At 41.7% G+C, this 18,798-nt stretch overlaps 1 protein-coding gene across 1 annotated transcript in view; it reads right to left on the reverse strand.

Annotated features, from left to right (window-relative positions):
- Positions 1–18,798, reverse strand: part of unc5a (unc-5 netrin receptor A) — a 250,888-nt gene that overhangs the window by 169,336 nt on the left and 62,754 nt on the right. The window contains exon 3 of the mRNA XM_078231465.1: positions 6,200–6,303. Coding sequence (XP_078087591.1) covers positions 6,200–6,303 — 104 coding nt within the window. The remainder of the gene's footprint in view (positions 1–6,199; positions 6,304–18,798) is intronic.

Genomic DNA, 18,798 nt, shown 5'->3' on the forward strand with positions numbered 1-18,798 from the left:
ACAACTGAAATCCATTTGAACACAATATGCCCCACTGTATCCTGCCATACTGACCATGACATTCAAAAATGGGACAAAAACATTCGATACCCCAGTCAAAGTCATGGCTTTCGTGAACTCCATGAAGGTAACAATTCAAATTCCTCAGTTGAATGTCATTCGTAACAGATTGCAGTTGACTATAAAGTCTGGACTCTGTCCCTTTTCATGACAATTTTCTTTTCTTTTGGGCTGGTACTTATCACTCTGATAGGGGTGGCCTAGTAACTGAACATTACAATGAGTATTGTGCTTAAGAGTGGCAGGAACTTGTACATGTCTTTGATGAATAATATTGCTCAGTGTGTTCTTGCTAGTGACCAGATCAGAAACCACAAGATATATTTTGAAGTTAGACTAGAACAAAGAACAAAGAACAATACAGCACAGGAATAGGCCCTTCAGCTCTCCAAGCCTGCACCGATCATGTGTTCCTAACTAGACCATCCGTCTGTTCATGTGGTTATCTAGATAAGTCTTAAATGATCCTAACGTGTCTGCCTCAACCACCTTGCTTGGTAGTGCATTCCAGGCCCCCACCACCCTCTGTGTAAAATACATCCCCCGCATATCTGTATTGAACCTTGCCCCCCTTACCTTGAACTTGTGACCCCTTATGTTTGTCATTTCTGACCTGGGAAAAAGCTTCCAACTGTTCACTCTGTCTATGCCCTTCATAACTTTATAAACTTCTATTAGGTCGCCCCTTAACCTCCGCCTTTCCAGGGAGAACAACTCTAGTTTACTCAATCTCACCTCATAGCTAATACCCTCCATACCAGGCAACATCCTGGTAAACCTTTTCTGCACTCTCTCCAAAGCCTCCACGTCCTTCTGGTAATGTGGCAACCAGAACTGGATGCAGTATTCCAAATGTGGCCTAACCAAAGTTCTATACAACTGCAACATCATATGCCAACTTTTATCCTCTATGCCCTGTCCAATAAAGGCAAGCATGCCATATGCCTTCTTCACCACCTTTTCCACCTGTGCTGCCACCTTTAAGGATTTGTGGACTTGCACACCCAGATCCCTTTGTGTGTCTATACTCCTGATGGTTCTGCCATTTATTGTATAGCTCCCCCCTGCATTAGATCTACCAAAATGCATCACTTCGCATTTATCTGGATTAAATTCCATCGGCCATTTCTCTGCCCAATTTTCCAGCCTATCTATATCCTGCTGTATTCTCTGACAATGTTCATCACTATCCGCAACTCCAACAATCTTTGTGTCGTCCGCAAACTTACTAATCAGACCACCTACATCTTCTTCCAAATCATTTATATATAACACAAACAGCAGAAGTCCCAGTACAGAGCCCTGCGGAACACCACTAATCACAGACCTCCAATCAGAAAAAGACCCCTCAACTGCTACCCTCTGTCTTCTATGGCCAAGCCAGTTCTGTACCCATCTAGCTAGTTCACCTTTGATCCCGTGAGATTTAACCTTTTGCACCAGCCTGCCATGAGGGACCTTGTCAAATGCTTTACTAAAATCCATGTAGACGACATCCACGGCCCATCCCTCATCAATCATTTTTGTCACCTCCTCAAAAAACTCAACCAAATTCGTGAGGCATGACCTCCCTCGTACAAAACCATGTTGTCTATCGCTAATGAGACTATTCAGTTCTAAATGTGTATAGATTCTATCTCTAAGAATCTTCTCCCACAATTCCCTACCACGGATGTCAAGCTCACTGGCCTATAATTGCCCGGGTTATCCTTGCTACCCTTCTTAAATAATGGGACCACATTTGCTATCCTCCAATCCTCTGGGACCTCACCTGTGTCCAATGAAGAAACAAAGATTTCTGTTAGAGGCCCAGCAATTTCATCTCTTGTCTCTCTCAGTAATCTAGGACAGATGCCATCTGGCCCTAGGGATCTGTAAACCTTTATGCTTCCTAAAACACCTAACACTTCCTCCCTTGTAATTGAGATTTGTTCCAACGTGTCTACACATCCCTCCGAGACACTACCAATCAACATGTCCCTCTCCTTTGTGAATACTGATGCAAAGTATTCATTTAGGATCTTACCTACTTCCCTTGGGTTCTAAGCATAATTCCCCTCCTTTGTTCTTGAGAGGTCCGACTCTTTCTCTGACAACCCTCTTGTTCCTAACGTATGTATAAAATGCCTTGGCATTCTCCTTAATCCTGTCTGCCAAGGACATTTCGTGACACCTTTTTGCCCTTCTGACTCCCTGTTTGAGTTCTTTTCTACTTTCTCTGTATTCCTCCAGTGCTTCATCTGTTTTTAGCTGCCTGGACCTTATGTATGCCTCTATTTTCTTTTTGATTAGACCCCCAATTTCTCTGGTTATCCTCGGCTCTCGAATCCTACCTTTCCTGTCCTTTTTTACAGGCACATGCCTGCCCTGCACTCCTATCAACTGCTCCATAAAAGACTCCCACATGCCAGATGTGGATTTACCCTCAAACAGTCTCTCCCAATCAACAGCCACCAAATCCTGCCTAACCCAGCTGTAGTTAGCCTTCCCCCAGTTCAGCACCTTACCCATAGGACAACACTCATCCCTTTCCATGACTATCCGAAAGTTTACAGAATTGTGGTCACTGTTCGCCACATGTTCCCCCACTGAAACTTTGATGACTCGACCGGGCTCATTCACCAGTACTAGGTCCAGTATAGCCCCCTCTCTAGTTGGACTATCAACATATTGTTCCAAAGAACCTTCCTGGACACATTTTACAAATTCCTCCCCGTCCAGACCCCCAGCCCCAAGGGATTTCCAGTCTATATGAGGGAAATTAAAGTCTCCCACTACAACAACCCTATTTTTTATACACCTGTCCAGAATCTCCTTACATATCCGTTCCTCAACTTCCTGTGGGCTGTTGGGAGGCCTGTAGTATACCCCCAGCATAGTGACTGCGCCCTTCCTGTTTCTGAGCTCTACCCACAGTGTCTCGTTACATGATCCTTCCAAATTGTCCACCCTCTGTACCACTGTAATATGCTCCCTAACCAGTATTGCTACTCCCCCACCTCTTCTAGCCCCTCCTCTGTCTCGCCTAAAACACTTATATCCCGGAATATTCAGCTGCCAGTCCTGTCCTTCTTTTAACCAAGTCTCTGTCACTGCAACCACATCCAAGTTCCGCGCATGCATTAAGGCTCTAAGTTCATCTGTCTTGCCCGTTACGCTCCTTGCATTGAAGCAGATGCACTCCAGACCTCCAGGCCCACTGAGTTCATCCTCCCCCAGATTGCTCTTCCTCTTAGGTAGCCTTGTCTTGGCCTCATGCTTGTCCCCAGTCTCTACGCTTGCTGACCTATTGTTCTGATCCCCACCCCCCTGCCACATTAGTTTAAACCCTCCCGAACCACACTAGCAAACCTCCCAGTCAGGATATTGGTGCCCCTCCAGTTCAGGTGTAACCCGTCCTTCTTGTACAGGTTCCATCCTGTACAAGGAGGACTAGATCACAACTATTTTTTTATTTTGACATTAATTTGATGATAAGGTGTTTCACTCCAGATGAGATTCTATTGACACACAAGGAAGCTTTTATCAAAACAAACTTTATCTAAACAATACAGTTTAACTATAACAAATTAATTAGCTTAACTTTTACCAATTGAAAAACTTAAAAATGACAAGAAACAATTCTTAACTGGTAACCAATGTCCATTAGTTCCAATTCAAGCAAAATTCCTCTTCGAGCCTTAAATTCCTCTTCAAAATCAGTTATCAAACTACACAGGCAGACGTGTTTTTACTTGTTAACAGACCCAGAGCCTTTGAACGCTTCTGGAGAGAGAGAAAGGCAGAGCGATACCTGTCTTCTGACACTCAAACCGCAGCCTCCAGAGAGAGAGAGAGAGAGAGACAAAGACACATCTTGCTTCTTTAAGAACCATGTAGAAACTGCCTGCCTTTCCCTATGACCCTAGCTTCTCCCATTAGCACATGACTCTGTCGCTTGTCAATCAACCTAATCAAAATCTTACTCTGAAACTCCGGGGGAGAAACCAAAAATAACTAAAAATGCATTAGCTCAGATTAAAACAAACATCCCTTTTAGCTAAGATCAATTATTAGCCTGCATTCGAAGCATGCAATCTGCATGATGCAGACAAATTGACTCTATTTAAACAGAGCTGAATTCTAAAACATACCCCTTACAAGAAATATGTTAAAACACATTTCTTAAAGGCACAGTATCATTACAATATGAACCAACAGAAAGTCTTCCTTTAGTCGCTGGGGTGGATTGAATTGCACTTAATGGTATAGTTAGTCCTTTAAAACACTGTTGATTTTTAGGTTTCAAAATGCAGTTGGAAAATAACCCGACAAGCACAGAAACATTGATCACTGCGTGTGTTACTGCACCATTACAAGTTGATAACATCATTAAAGTGGGGCGGGGGGTGGGGGGGGGGGGGTGCTGACAGCTGGAATAAGTTCACAAGCTACCATCCATTGTTTTAAGACCAATAAAACAACAGGTTATTCACGATATGGTGATGAGTAACAAACCAGAATTAATTGCAAATAGTAAATATAAGATGATTGAATTTGATATTTGCTTTGTGGAAGGAAAGGGTGAGTCACAATTCATGATTTAAATTTAAGAAAGACAAATTTCAAAGGAATGAGTAATGAACTGAGCACAACAAGCTGGCCTGAACTGTTCAATTGAGCTGAATAAACCTAAAAATAATCACCGAGTTGAGTTCAAAAACTTTCTTGCTGTTCTACAAAATCAGCACATATCCCCAAAGTCAAAGACTCAACTTATACAGTTAAGCAACCAAGGTCAACAATCAGGTGCAAGGCAGTGCCAAGCTAAAAAAAAAATTAAACTAATAGGAAGAAAAGTTTAAATCCAGTGTATTTACAGAGCTATAATAAGAAATGGAGCCGCACAAAGCAACAAACAAAATGGATTTGGAACAGGAAAGAGCTAGCAAGGGGTATCAAGTTTCTCGGAGGCTGTGTGCCAATTCCACATTTCAAGCTTAACAGGTGCCAAAGTTATGCCATTTTATCCTGACATGTTATTTTTTATGTGACGGCCTTCCATAGTCTCAAAAATTCAGGAGACGAAGTTGTGATGGGCGGGAATGTTGTGGGGACACAAGCAGGATCCTTCTAGCTACCCCGCCTGGTGGCAGACAGGTTTAAAGTTAGGGTTTAATTATGAATCAATGCATTGATAGGCAATTATAAATGTCACAACTCATTGTTAGAGAAAATAAGATAGATTTTTATTTTAACCATCTGGGTGTTAATGTGGCTAAGTAGGGGTAACGTGATTGGATGTTTGCTTTGATATGTGGAACAACAGTGGCAGAAGAGGAAATGTACTCCTTAATAATTAACAGCATGATGATTCCCTTGAGGATAAGGGAGAAAGAACTTTCAACAGCTCACTTTTTAATCTAGTTTACAAAAGAGGGAGAGGAAAACCATTTATATGGCTATGGGGAAATAATACAAGATTATGGACTATAGAGTTGTCAGTGCAAAGAAATAGATAGATTTATGCTAAAAGGACCCAAGTACTTGAAAGTGATTGAAAACATACACCTGAACTTACCAGTTGGGTCCTCCTGTTCTCTTGCTATTGTGGCAAAAACCCGGGAGAAATTGTGTCAATGGGCTTCCTACCATTTCCGCAGAATTTTTGCCAAAGCTATTATCAGGACAACTCTATGAAAATTCTATCTCATAGACATTGAAATCTTAGATAGGCATAAAAATAAATTAGTTTGTTGGTGCAAAATCTATTTTAACATAATGTTAATGTTGCAAAAGCATTTCCTTCCGTACAGTGACACAAAGCTGCATTCAGTAAATCTCTGCTCTGATTACATATTTTCACAGTAACTTCATTGCAGTGTTAATGTCAGCCTACTTGTGACTAATAAATAAACTTTAAACTTTTTAGTTGCATGAATGTGAATGTAGCATTTAATTTCTTGTGTGAGATGGTTTCATACTTATTACTATTTCTTACGATTACTGTGGACGAGCCATGTTTGTCTCTCGAACCCATTTTCAAAATTATCATTTAAGGGGAACATTAAAATACTCAGTAGGTTCTAATGCCTGAGTTTGTTTCTATTTACTTATCTGGCTGCTTCTGGTAGGATCACAGAACAATGCTATTACTTACTTTTGCTGATGGTATACCCTCCGGGGGACGACAATGAAGTAAAACCTCTTGGTCCAATGGAACCTCCTTCCCTAATGGTTCTTGTTCAAAATTCTTCCTCAGATCTCCAAATCAGAAACAAAAACAATAATTAAGTAAATCTGCACAGTTATGGAACCTGTTCTGTTTTTTTCAAAAAAGCACTAACACATGGATTTTGTTTTCTATAAAAATAGTCACCTTGGTTGAGGTATTCAGCCTGGCAATGGTAAAAATCTGAACACTTTTACAAACTGAGATTTAAATACTTACTAATGTTTAATAGATCAGATCAGGATAATGGTCAGGAATGTCCAGTCAAATCTCTGAGAGGTCCATTTAATCTTCGTAACTGGTGAAACTGATATTCATTCTTCCATCTCAATTACAAAGTTGCACTAACAAGAGACTGACCTGAATTTATGCACAGTTGCAAGATTTTTATGGGGCAGGACATACGATCAATGTTTCAACTCTGCATTGATCCTGACCCGTTGGGCTGATTATTTATGCAGAGCGAGTTCCTGGCAGGAACTCCACTCACCGAGAGGGAGCCATGCTGAGGAGAGAAATGTGTGGCAGGAAAACCTTAAGGCTAAATCAAATGTTATATTAAGGCCTTAGGCAAGACTGAGAAACATAACTACCATCAAACATAATTTGAAATATTGCACATAAAATAACAATTCAGGCAGAAGTATCTCTTATATTTTATCAATTAAACCGCTGATTTATTAAGCTCATGCCATCTCACCAATAATTGGGCAAAATTGTGATGCTCTGTTTTATTGACTGTTGTGTTTGCTTTTGACTTAAAAACAGAATATATCCAAGTATATCATCCTAACCTTCACTCTGAATCATCGTTGTGTTTCTCAGCATTAATGTCTTGGTGGTCTACCAGAAGTTTAACTGAATCAACAACATGGCTAAGAGGCTCTATACTCTGCAATGAATGGCTTTCCTCTCACTGCTCAAAACATCTCAATTACCTAAAAGGCAAAAGTCAGGAATGTGATTAACACTCACAGCTTGTCACCATCCAGAGTAGAACAGTTTGTTTCATCAGCACAGCTCTGCTGGACTAACTATCTACCCTGTAGTAACTGGACTATCAACAGGATGCAGTGCAGCAACTTACAAAGCTTATTTTGGCAGCAGTTCTGGGCCCCAAAACATCTATCAGTCAGAATGACAAAGGCAGCAATGTTACGAGACTACCACCATGCCCAAGTTCCACTCCATGACACATGGCAGCATATATCACTCCATCTTCACCGTCATGGAGTCAAAGTTCTGGAATTCTTTACATACCCAGTGAAAGCAGTTTTATCAGGACAGCTCATACCCTAGAATTAATGGTAAAAGTTTCACTGGCTGTCTTGTCTGGAGACAATACACATCTTTTTAGCCTGTCTTGATGCTCTCTCCACTCACATTGTTTTGTTTCTTAAAGACTTGATTAGTTGTAAGTATTCGCATTCCAACCATTATTCATGTAAATTGAGTCTGTGTCTTTATAAGCTCTGTTTGTGAACAGAATTCCCACTCACCTGAAGAAGGGGCTTAGAGCTCCGAAAGCTTGTGTGGCTTTTGCTACCAAATAAACCTGTTGGACTTTAACCTGGTGTTGTTAAACTTCTTACAAAGCTCACACACACAGGTAACAATTAATAGGGAAAACCATAGGTTAGAATGAAAATTAGGGTGTAAAATAATTGGTAGTGGAATGATTGCCTGCCTGTCATACACCAGTAAGAAGTCTCACAACACCAGGTTACCTTTAACCTGGTGTTGTGAGACTTCTTACTGTGTTCACCCCAGTCCAACGCCGGCATCTCCACATCATGTCAGACACCACACATAATATTCCTTCCATTGACTTCAATGGTGGGGAAAACCAGAAAGGGGGCATTTAAAGGTGGCTGTCTGCTACTACCTGTTGCACACCTCTGCTGAAGTGGAAAGTGCCACCCATCATCAAATGGCTTCTTCCCACACAATCCAATAGGGTTATCAAATACCTGCAGAATTAGGAGCCATGATGAAAATTGATGTACTTGAATAGTTTAGAAGGATGCACAAGAGGACAATGTAACAGTGAAAGATCATCTTGGAAGACAATTAAAGAGAATTCAGGAGGTTGTATTTCTCTGGTACATAATTACAAGTAAAGTACTAATTTAATTGTATGGAGACAATGATGGTAGACGTAAAAGTACTAATTTAATTGTGTGGAGACGATGATGGTAGATGTCAGGCATTAAATTGAGATACTACTACAAAGATAATTATTACTAAATTTTCAGGTAAAGATTTATCTTCATTATAAAGGAAACCATAATCTGTAACGAGGTAGCTTTGCCTTTCTGCTCAGACGTAACATGAAATCATTTATTTTGTTCCTCCTTAGTGATATTTTGAAGCTCTACTCCAGTGGGATGATACATGGGTTGATAGTGTTGCCCACAATCCTTTCAAAAAGCCAAGAAGTAAAAATGCTTCCATGACAAGGGGTTTAGTTTGCCATGTGCCAAAATTAATTTGATATGAGTACAACATGTCCACTCTCAAAGCTGCATTGGACAAACTATCTTGTCCAAAAGATAAACTTGTCGGGCTAGAAGTTATGTAATCTCCCATCACCAAGACTTTCAGACAAGACTTGAAAAGAAGAAAGATCAGCTGTCAACTGAAAAACTACAGTAGTCTCATCACAGTCAAAGTAAACAAGGACAGTAGTGTCACAGGAGTTATTGATAATGTAGATTACAGACAAGCAGAGGAAGATAAATGACCATATGTCTGGCATACACTGAGACTGCATTAGCTTTCACGTTCTGGCAAGATGGTTCAATGGAATTTATGGTCCCCCTAAATAATCATTCCAATATCACACAGTACTGTCTATGTTTTTCCAGAAGTTCAATGCTAAATTCTCATTATTTTACAGTATCTGAGCTGTTCCACTTCCCTCTGATACCGCTGGCCAGTTATAAGGGATCAGGCAGTCAGTTAGCTCAATTGGCTGGACGGCTGGTTCGTGCTGCAAAATGATACCAACAGCATCATTTCAATTCCCGTACCGGCTGACGTTATTCATAAAGGCCCACCTTCTTGACCCTCGTCTGGGTTGTGGTGGTCCTCAGGTAAACTCACAACCAGTTAGCTCTCCCCCTCAGGAAGATGAAAAGCAGCTCAGATACAGTTAAGTATTGAGAATTTTGCATTTAACCTCTGGAAAAAACAAAGCCACTATTGGGTGATATTGGAATGATCATTTTTGGTTGTCTGGATCTATTATCAGTTGTCTAATAACCTTATGGTCATCTGGGAATACTTTACTTTTACTTACAATGGATCTGGATGATTACATTCACTCAGTTTGTGACTTTGCTGCATGCAGTTTGCAAATGTACTTTTACTGCATGAAGAGCCATCAGCCCCAAACTTTGTGCCTCTTTTGTGCACCTCCTACAATAGGACCTTGATTCTTTCAATATCAATGGGAGCAGTGATGCCCATAATTAGTCCAAGTTTTCCCTCCATTATAATCTTTAATGGTGAGCTGCATGAGTTCTGAGTTTTGGTTCCTTACCAAACTTTTCATTCCCTATTCAAGTGTGTTACACAGCAAGTTCTATGGATAGTTGCGTATTCAAATCAGACAATAGGGTTTCTGCAAACTTTTGCAACTGTCCATAAGGATTGAACGGGAAGCAGGTCCCTTGCACAAAAACAGTTACGTCCCTGACTAAATTAATAAGCCTGCTGAGCTGCCAATAAGAACATCCATTTGCAGCCCTTCAAGTTATTTGTTTTTTGGCCCAAAAGGCACTAGTGGTTATCTTTTAAATGTTTTACATATCAAAAAATAAGCTCAGAAACTGACTACTGTACACCAATGAAACAAGTAAATTGGTCTGTGCAATGTTGAAAAGTCAATTTCAGTGGATAAAAATCATCTTACTTACTGGGGGTGGGCTAGATGCTTATTGAAAATGCTTACTCTTTTATGGTAAATCATTTACAGCAGCATTACTCAAACTGGACCAGGTTACCACACTGAAATACATCAAGGAATATTTTCTATTGTAGGAATGAAAAAAGAAAATTATGTTCTATTATGCTGCCAATTGCTGAAGTTCACAGAAACGTCCACGTTTGTGGTTATGCAAATAATTTTGAGCAGAAACTTGAACCATAACTTCACTTTGTAAAACTAATGCACTTTCACCTGAACTGCAAATTGCAGCCAAAGTGGAAATGGAAACATTATCTTTATGGAGAACTACGTAAAATTAAAGAATGACAGAAAAATTCATGAAGATTAACATTATGTCCATTTAAAATTATGAACAAAGAAAGAACAAAGAACAGTACAGCACAGGAACAGGCCTTTCAGCCCACCTAGCCTGCGCCAACATACGACAACTTCACAGCTCCAGGGTCCCGGGTTCGATTCCCGGCTCGGGTCACTGTCTGTGTGGAGTTTGCACATTCTCCTCGTGTCTGTGTGGGTTTCCTCCGGGTGCTCCGGTTTCCTCCCACAGTCCAAAGATGTGCGGGTTAGGTTGATTGGCCAGGTTAAAAAAAAATTGCCCCTTAGAGTCCTGAGATGCGTAGGTTAGAGGGATTAGCGGGTAAAATATGTGGAGGTAGGGTCTGGGTGGGATTGTGGTCGGTGCAGACTCGATGGGCCGAATGGCCTCCTTCTGCACTGTAGGGTTTCTATAACTTTCTAAATGAAAGACATTTTGCCTCTACGTGGTCCATATCCCTCTATTCCCTGCCTATTCCTGTATCTGTCAAGGTGCCTCTTAAACATTGCTACTGTATCTGCTTCTATCATTCCTCTGGCAGCATATTCCAGACACTTACCACCCTCTGTGTAAAAAAGACTTGCCTCGTACAGCTCCTTTAAACTTTCACCCTTTTACCTTGAACCCATGTCCCCTATTTAGTGTCATTTCTACCCTGAGAAAAGGACGCTGACTATCCATGCCTCTCTGAATTTTGTAAACTTCTATCAGTTCGCCTCTCAGCCTCCGTTGTTCAAGTGAAATAATATGTACGTTAAATTCTACTTATGGAATTTACATGGATTTACTTGTGTGTTTTGGTTGGTCCAATAACAAAAAATCAGATTTTTGTCTAAATTTCAGCTAAGTATTTGTTTCTTTCATTTTGTCATGGTATACAAGGGGTTAAAGCCCAGGTTCACTCAAAGAAGTCATGATCCAGTTCAGCTCAAAGAAATTGCCTGGAATTTGCAGGAAGAGAAAGAACAGGGACTACAAAACAACTTTTGGAGTGGCACTGATCCAGCCAATGGGAGAGTTTTCCATCACAATCCTGACTTGTGCCTTGTAGAAGGTGGACAGGCTTTGGGGAGTCAAGAGGTAAGTTTTCGCCACAAGATTCCCAGCCTCTGGTCTGCTCATGCAATCACAGTATTTATCTGACTATTTCACTTCAGTTTCTGGCCAATAGTAACCACCAGGATGTTGATTGTGCAGGATTCAGTGATGGTAATGCCACTGAATGTCAAGAGGAAGTTAGATTCTCTGTGTTAGAGATGATTATTGCTTGCCACTTGTATGGCATGAATGTTAATCGCCACTTGTCAGCCCAAGCCTGGATATTGTCCAGGTCTTGCTGCATTTGGACATGGACTGCTACAATGTTGAAGGATGATGAATGCAATCTTCTCTTAATATCTCAACTTCTTGCCTTATGATAGACAGAAGGTCATTGATGAAGCCACTGAAGATGGTTGGACCTAGCAGGCTAACTTTAAGAACTCCTATACCTGAGACTGAGATTATTGACTTCCAACAACCACAATCATTTTCCTTTGTGCTGGGTATGGCTCCACCCAGTGGAAATTTTCCCAAATTCCCATTGACTTCAGTTTTTCTCAGGCTTCTTGATGCCATACTCAAGACAAAGGCTGCCTTGATATCGAAGGCAGTCATTTTCATCTCATGTCTTGAGTTCAGCTGTATTGTCCATATTTGGAATAAGGTTATAATGAGGTCAGAACCTGAGTGGCCCCAGCAGAATCCAAAGTGAGTGTTCCATGAACAGGTTTTTGCTGAGCAAGCGTCAATTGGTAGCATTATCAATGACCCCTTCCACTTTACTGAGAGTAGACTGATGGGGCAGTAATTGGCCAGATTGGATTTGTCCTGCTTTTTCTGGATGGCACACACCTGGGCAATTTTCCACATTGCCAGCTGAATGCCAATATTGTAGTTATACTGGAATAGTTTGTCTAGGGTCACAGTTCTGGAGACCAAGCCTCAGTACTAGCCAGAGTATTGTCAGAGCCCATGGTCTTAACAATGTCCAGTGCTTTCAGTATTTTTAAAAATATCATATGGAGTGAATCGAATTGGCTAAAGACCAGAATCTGCAATACTGGGAACTTCTGGAGGAGACCAAGGTGGATCATCCACTCAGCGCTTCTCGCTGACCATGGTTGCAAATGCTTTAGCCTTGCTCTTTTCACTGCCCCCTCCTTCTCCCCCTCCCCGCATGATTGAGGATGGGGATGTCTGTGGAGCCTCATCCTCCTGTTACTTTAAGTGTCCACCACCATTCACAACTGAATGTGGCAGAACTGCAGAGCTTAGATCTAATCATTGGTTTGCTTAGTTCTGTCTATTGTATGCTGCTTTTGCTGATGGAAATGCACATAGTCCTGTGCTGTAGGTTGCCACCTCATTTTTAGCTATCCCTAGTGCTGCAAATCGCATGCCCTCCTGCACTCTTCATTGAAGCAATGTTGATCCCCTGGTTTGATGGTGATGATAGAGTGGGGGATATGCTAGGCCACGAAGTTACAGATTGTAGTTGAATACAGTTCTATTGCTGCTGATGGCCCACAGTACCTCATGGATGCTCAGTTTTGAGTTGCAAGATCTGTATGAAACCTTGCCCATTTAGCATGGTGGTAGCGCCACTAACACAATGTCGGATATCCTCAATGTGAAGACGGGACTTTGTCTCCACAAGGACTATGTGGTGGTCACTCCTACCCGATATCATCATGGACAGATGCATCTGTGGCAGGCAGGTTTGTAAAGAAGAGTTCAAGTAGGTTTTTCTCTTTTGTTGGTTCCCTCACCACCTGCCGCAGACTTAAAGTCTAGCAACTTTATTGTTTAGGATTTGATCAACTCAGACAGTATTGTTGTTGCTGAGCCCCTCTTGATGATGGACATTGAAATCCCTGACCCAGAGTATATTCTGTATCTTGCCACCATCAGTGCTTCCTCCAAGTGGTGTTCAAAATGGAGAAGTACTGTTTCACCAGCTGAAGGGGAAGGCGGGGGTGGTGAGGCGGTAATTAGCGGGTTGCTTTATCTGTTTACACAAATCCTAGATTTCCTTTAGAGAGTGTCGTGCTGAAAAAGATTCTCTGATGAAGCTGCCATGTAGAAGCCCCCTAAATATCCGTGGGTTGTTGCAGGTGTAATAAATGGCGAGCACATTTTGTTCAATGCCTATAGTGCAAGGATTGTTCAGTGGGTTGATTGTAGTTTACTTGAATATCGGAAAGATAAAATATATGAGTGATTGAAGATCCAAGCCATTCAATTCTAATCCAAATGCAAGAGTGCATTGTGGTTTTCTTTGGACATATGCATCTGATATCCATCATTTTGAATTGATCAGGACTATTTCAAAGTCATTTGTTATCTCGCGGTTTGATCTGATCAAATGAACAGAATTGAATTTGATGTACTGCTTCATTAAATCAATATTTTTTTCAGCAATTTTTCATGTTTTGCCTCCTGTTGGAGTACAATTCAGGTGGGAACTGTAAGATGCAGGAGGTTCCAGCAATCCTATTCACTTAGTCATTCCATTTGGCATCGACAGCGCATTGCAGTTTGTGGCAAAACTCCCACGTACCCATAGTGGCCTGCTTGTGATAATGCTTGCACAGTTGACAGCACAAAGTTTCCAATCCCACTGCAGTTGTTTAAAGGGCTGCAACTCTGTTGACCAGGAGACGTGTGTCAGATAATGAATATATGCAGTAAAGTGAGTAATGCAGTCACAATTCTACAAGATAATCCTAAAGCGATTCTGCATGAAGTAAAGCAAAGGAGGGCTACACTGTTTGTTCGAAATTCAAGCAGGGTGAAATTTTGTCTTGAATATCGAGAGGAGTTTGCTACAAATGAGGGAAAAAAGCTGATTGATAAGCATAAAGTTATTAAAGTAAGGCGACATCGATCCAGAAAAAAAGCATGTAAAATAATCTGCTGGATCATGCAGTTAACATCTAATCCTTAAAAAAACAACAGACCAAATGGCAGCCTACTATGCAATAACCTTCCATATTTCTATGGATTTAAAAAAAAATATTCCTTTCTCAGAGCTATAAAGCCATTGAGCAGAATGCACAGGGCAAGCCCTTAATCCATCTCCTTGCTTGTTCCACAAACCAATTCAACTTCAAATTGAATCCAATTCATGGTCCCCACAAGAGGAAAATTCTGGATCCAAGCTGCCAAGAACGGGCATTACACCTAATCTTTGGCTTGATCCCATGCTTGATCTTAGCCAAAATGATTTCAATGGATATCCTGCTGTAGATTGGGGCAGTAGTGAGAACATTCACTGCTGTTAGCACTATGTTGCTGATGCCCCTTAGATTGGCATATACACATCATACATTTACGATCTGCAGCAGTATTAAGATCCATACAAAGAACCGTTGAAGTTTGGATTAGCAATTGAACAAAAGTAACAAGTTTATGAGTAAACTCACTGATTTGATTTGATTTATTATTGTCACATGTGTTGGAAACAGTGAAAAGTATTGTTTCTTGTGCTATGGAGTACATAGGGGAGAAGGAAAGGAGAGGGTGCAGAATATAATGGCTTGTCTAAGGGGGTATTTGGTAGCAGAAACTGTTGAGTGTCCAATTAAAGATGGTGGACAGTCTCCTGATGCGGCTGTCCAATCAGAAGGTGAACAGCTCTGTGGCATTAGATACCTCATTGGGAGAAGTGGTCACTGCCGAGGTAGGCAGGAGACCTCGGGTGATTGGCGAAGTAAGTTTTTAAAAAAAGCTATTTGGTGGTTGGAGAGAAAACCAGGCTCTGACGCCAATGGCCACCTTCACTGCCACAGTGAGGCTGCCTCTGTTAATCTGCTGGCCATCCCAGGGTGTCGGCGGTCATTGGCAAAATGCCAGCAGCCCCTTAAAATGGCCCTTAATTGGGACTTTAATGATGCTAGCAGGCAGTCACGTTGTTTGTGGGAGTCGTTCCAATAAAAGTCCTCACTATCTCTTCTCATCTCTCCATTCCTATCACTTGGTGAAATCCAGGCCCCAGTATTGCTCTAGATTTGATTGCAAGTTGATCTTTTTTCCTGTCATGATTAGACCTCTTTGAATTACAAAGTAGTAGAGCATGTAGCGGGTAATATTAACTTGAAGACAGTGGGGGAGGGCAGTATTGCAGGGAGCCTCGATATGTGGAAGAACGTGAAGTCATGATTAAAGATGCTCATGTCAATGGTCCTTATTGATCCTGGAATCTACAAAGACTTTGCATTTGCACCTGAACTGTATCTGTGCCTGTCACAAAAAATGTGAAATAGCGAGAGCTCAGGTCAGTATCCGTGGTCACCGAAAAGCAATCATTGCAGCCTGCCTTCAACTTTATATAAGCTAGATGACTGTTATAAAATAGCAGCTCTGTGTCAGAAGCAGGTATAAGAACATAAGAGCATAATAACTAGGAGCAGGAGTAGGCCATTTGGCCCCTTGAGCCTACTCTGCCATTCAATAAGATCATGGCTGATCTTTTCGTGGATTCAGCTCCACTTACCCGCCCGCTCACCATAACCCTCAATTCCTTTACTGTTCAAAAATCTATCTATCTTTGCCTTAAAAATATTCAATGAGGTAGCCTCAACTGTTTCACTGGGCAGGGAATTCCACAGATTCACAGCCTTTTGGGTGAAGAAGTTCCTCCTCAACTCAGTCTAATTTGCTCCCCCTTATTTTGAGGCTATGCCCCCTAGTTCTGGTTTCACCCGTCAGTGGAAACAACCTCCCTGCTTCTACTTAATCTATTCCCTTCATAATTCCAAATGTTTTTATAAGATCCCACCTCAATCTTCTAAATTCCAGTGAGTATAGTCACAGTCTACTCAGTCTCTCCTCATAAGCCAACGTTTTCAACTCCGGAATCAACCTGGTGTATCTCCTCTGCACCCCCTCCAGTGCCAGTATATCCTTTCTCAAGTAAGGAGACCAAAACTATAGACAGTACTCCAGGTTTTTCACACAGAGGGTGGTGAGTGTCTGGAACAAGCTGCCAGAGGTAGTAGTAGAGGCGGGTACAATTTTATCTTTTAAAAAGCATTTAGATAGTTACATGGCTACGATGGGTATAGAGGGATATGGGCCAAATGTGGGCAATTGGGATTAGCTTAGGGGTTTTTAAAAAAAAAGGGAGGCATGGACAAGTTGGGCCGAAGGGCCTGTTTCCATGCTCTATGGCTCTATGGGGTATATTCTATTACCTAGTATGGTTGTGCTGGCATTAATCAGTTGTACTTTGAGTTGATATATCTTCCTGTTCATGAGGTCATTGGACTTATATATGGAGCACAGTTGGCTGCCATCAACGGATGGTTTGAAAAATCCAACAATGCAATATAATTCAGCACACCTATGCACTGGGAAAGGTGATGACAATGTTGGATCAATGATACAGTATAATGTATCAGTACTGATTTATCACTGGACAGCAAACTAACTAATGTGGCAGAATTCCCTTCTGTGAGTCTGGAAGGAGCTGAAGGGATAAAAGTCAGGAGTCATAGCCACTTGGCCACACATCTCAATGCAACAGATGCCACAGCTGAACCTGGGCCTAAGAATGTGATTCTGGATCAGTTCCAGGAATTGTATGAGTCTACACATGTCCAGTTGCTCGCACAATAGTGCGTCTGCCACCTGATCTCCACGGCGTGCCTTCCTAAACCTTCAACATTCTGCATAAAATCCTCCGACAGTGGGAAGAGTTTTGCAATTAACACTGATCACATCCCTCTCTTGATGGCTCGACATTTTGGGCTCCCAAGTCATTTTCATTTGCAGTGTCTCATTTTCAAATGTGGAAGAGGTAATTTCAAACAACATTCTGCAGAATATTGACATCAGCAGGTTGTCTAACACTTAATTTAACACTAAGAGCTCATTTTCAATGGCAGTGTTGTTGCCAGCAACCCTACCCTGTAAGTGCAGCAGTATCACACCTGTCAGAGGCAGTCCATTTCACCAAATGCGCTGGCTTTCAGGCGTGCCTCTGGTGCATCTACTGTAGTGCCAGCGTTGCTTCAGCTGATAATCTAAATGACAAGATGCCAGCAGACTAAGTTGGTTCAGTACAAGCTATCTGCGTAGTCCTTCCACAGACACCGGGGGAAATATTCACGCTAAAAACGATATTAGTTTTGAAGCTGGACATGTGCGAAGTGACTTAAAACTGATTTAGCCGCAGCACAACATTCTGCATTTTAAATGAAGCAAACAGCAGCAAGCCTGGGAATCAGCAACTTCAAGAAGTGGATGCTACATTTCCTCTAAGTTAACACTACTGCTGGAATGGTTTTTTTTAATGGTCAAGGTCAAAGAAAACTATCGGCTAAAGCTGAGAATCAACTATAAACATTTATTCCTATAATGCTGATGTTGGAATACTCTGTGTAAGTTGTGGCAGCTGCTGATGGGAGCAGTAAGTGGCATTTACTAAACTAATTTGGGAGCACAGTTTTATAGCATTTGAGCTTCAAAAATCATGCATTAATTTGCAATTACTGTGCTTTGAAAAATTTAATTTGTCATTTTCGCAACTTCATAAATTCACTGCAATGTAAATATGATTTCTCTCTGCCTTTGAGCATTTTTAATGATTCTGATACTCCTGACTTCCAGTCAAAATGTAAAGATGTTAATGTAACAGTATGAGAAACTTAGAAACACAGGGTAGAATTTTCCGTGATTTTGGCTAAGTGTCGAATTCAGCAAGAAATCCAGAGAGTAGCCCGCCGGTGACGTTGGTGAAAAATTGTGCTGCATCTTCAGGCACTGTGAAAAACATCTTCTGCACGAGTTTCGGGCTCCGCCTGTAATAGTTTGACTCTGATTCGCTCACCCCGGCATCAACTCATCAACCAGGGTCTTAAGGGCCTCCCATCGAGCGCCTCCCAAGTGCTCCAAGTCCAATCAGGGGGATGGCCCAGTGGAAGACATTGTCAAGGCTCTCGGCGGGAACCGTAACAAAGATACTGAATGGCGTGGAGCTGTAGTGTGACATCCCCTACCCTCAAAGGAGCAGAAGGCCTGACAGCAAATCACCAATGCCGCAAGGGAGGCGGTGGCAGCTCTGGTGAATGCCAGCTCATTGCACAGGTGGGTGGGCATTCAATGCAGGAAGAAAATGAATGACCTCCTTTGTGCGGCGCCACTGCTCATCACATCCAAGCTCCCACTCAACAAAACACATGCCAGGCATCATTGCCATCTGACCCAGCACACTTC

This window comes from Mustelus asterias, chromosome 16 (genome assembly GCF_964213995.1).
Source record: "Mustelus asterias chromosome 16, sMusAst1.hap1.1, whole genome shotgun sequence".
Classification (NCBI taxonomy): Eukaryota; Metazoa; Chordata; class Chondrichthyes; order Carcharhiniformes; family Triakidae; genus Mustelus; species Mustelus asterias.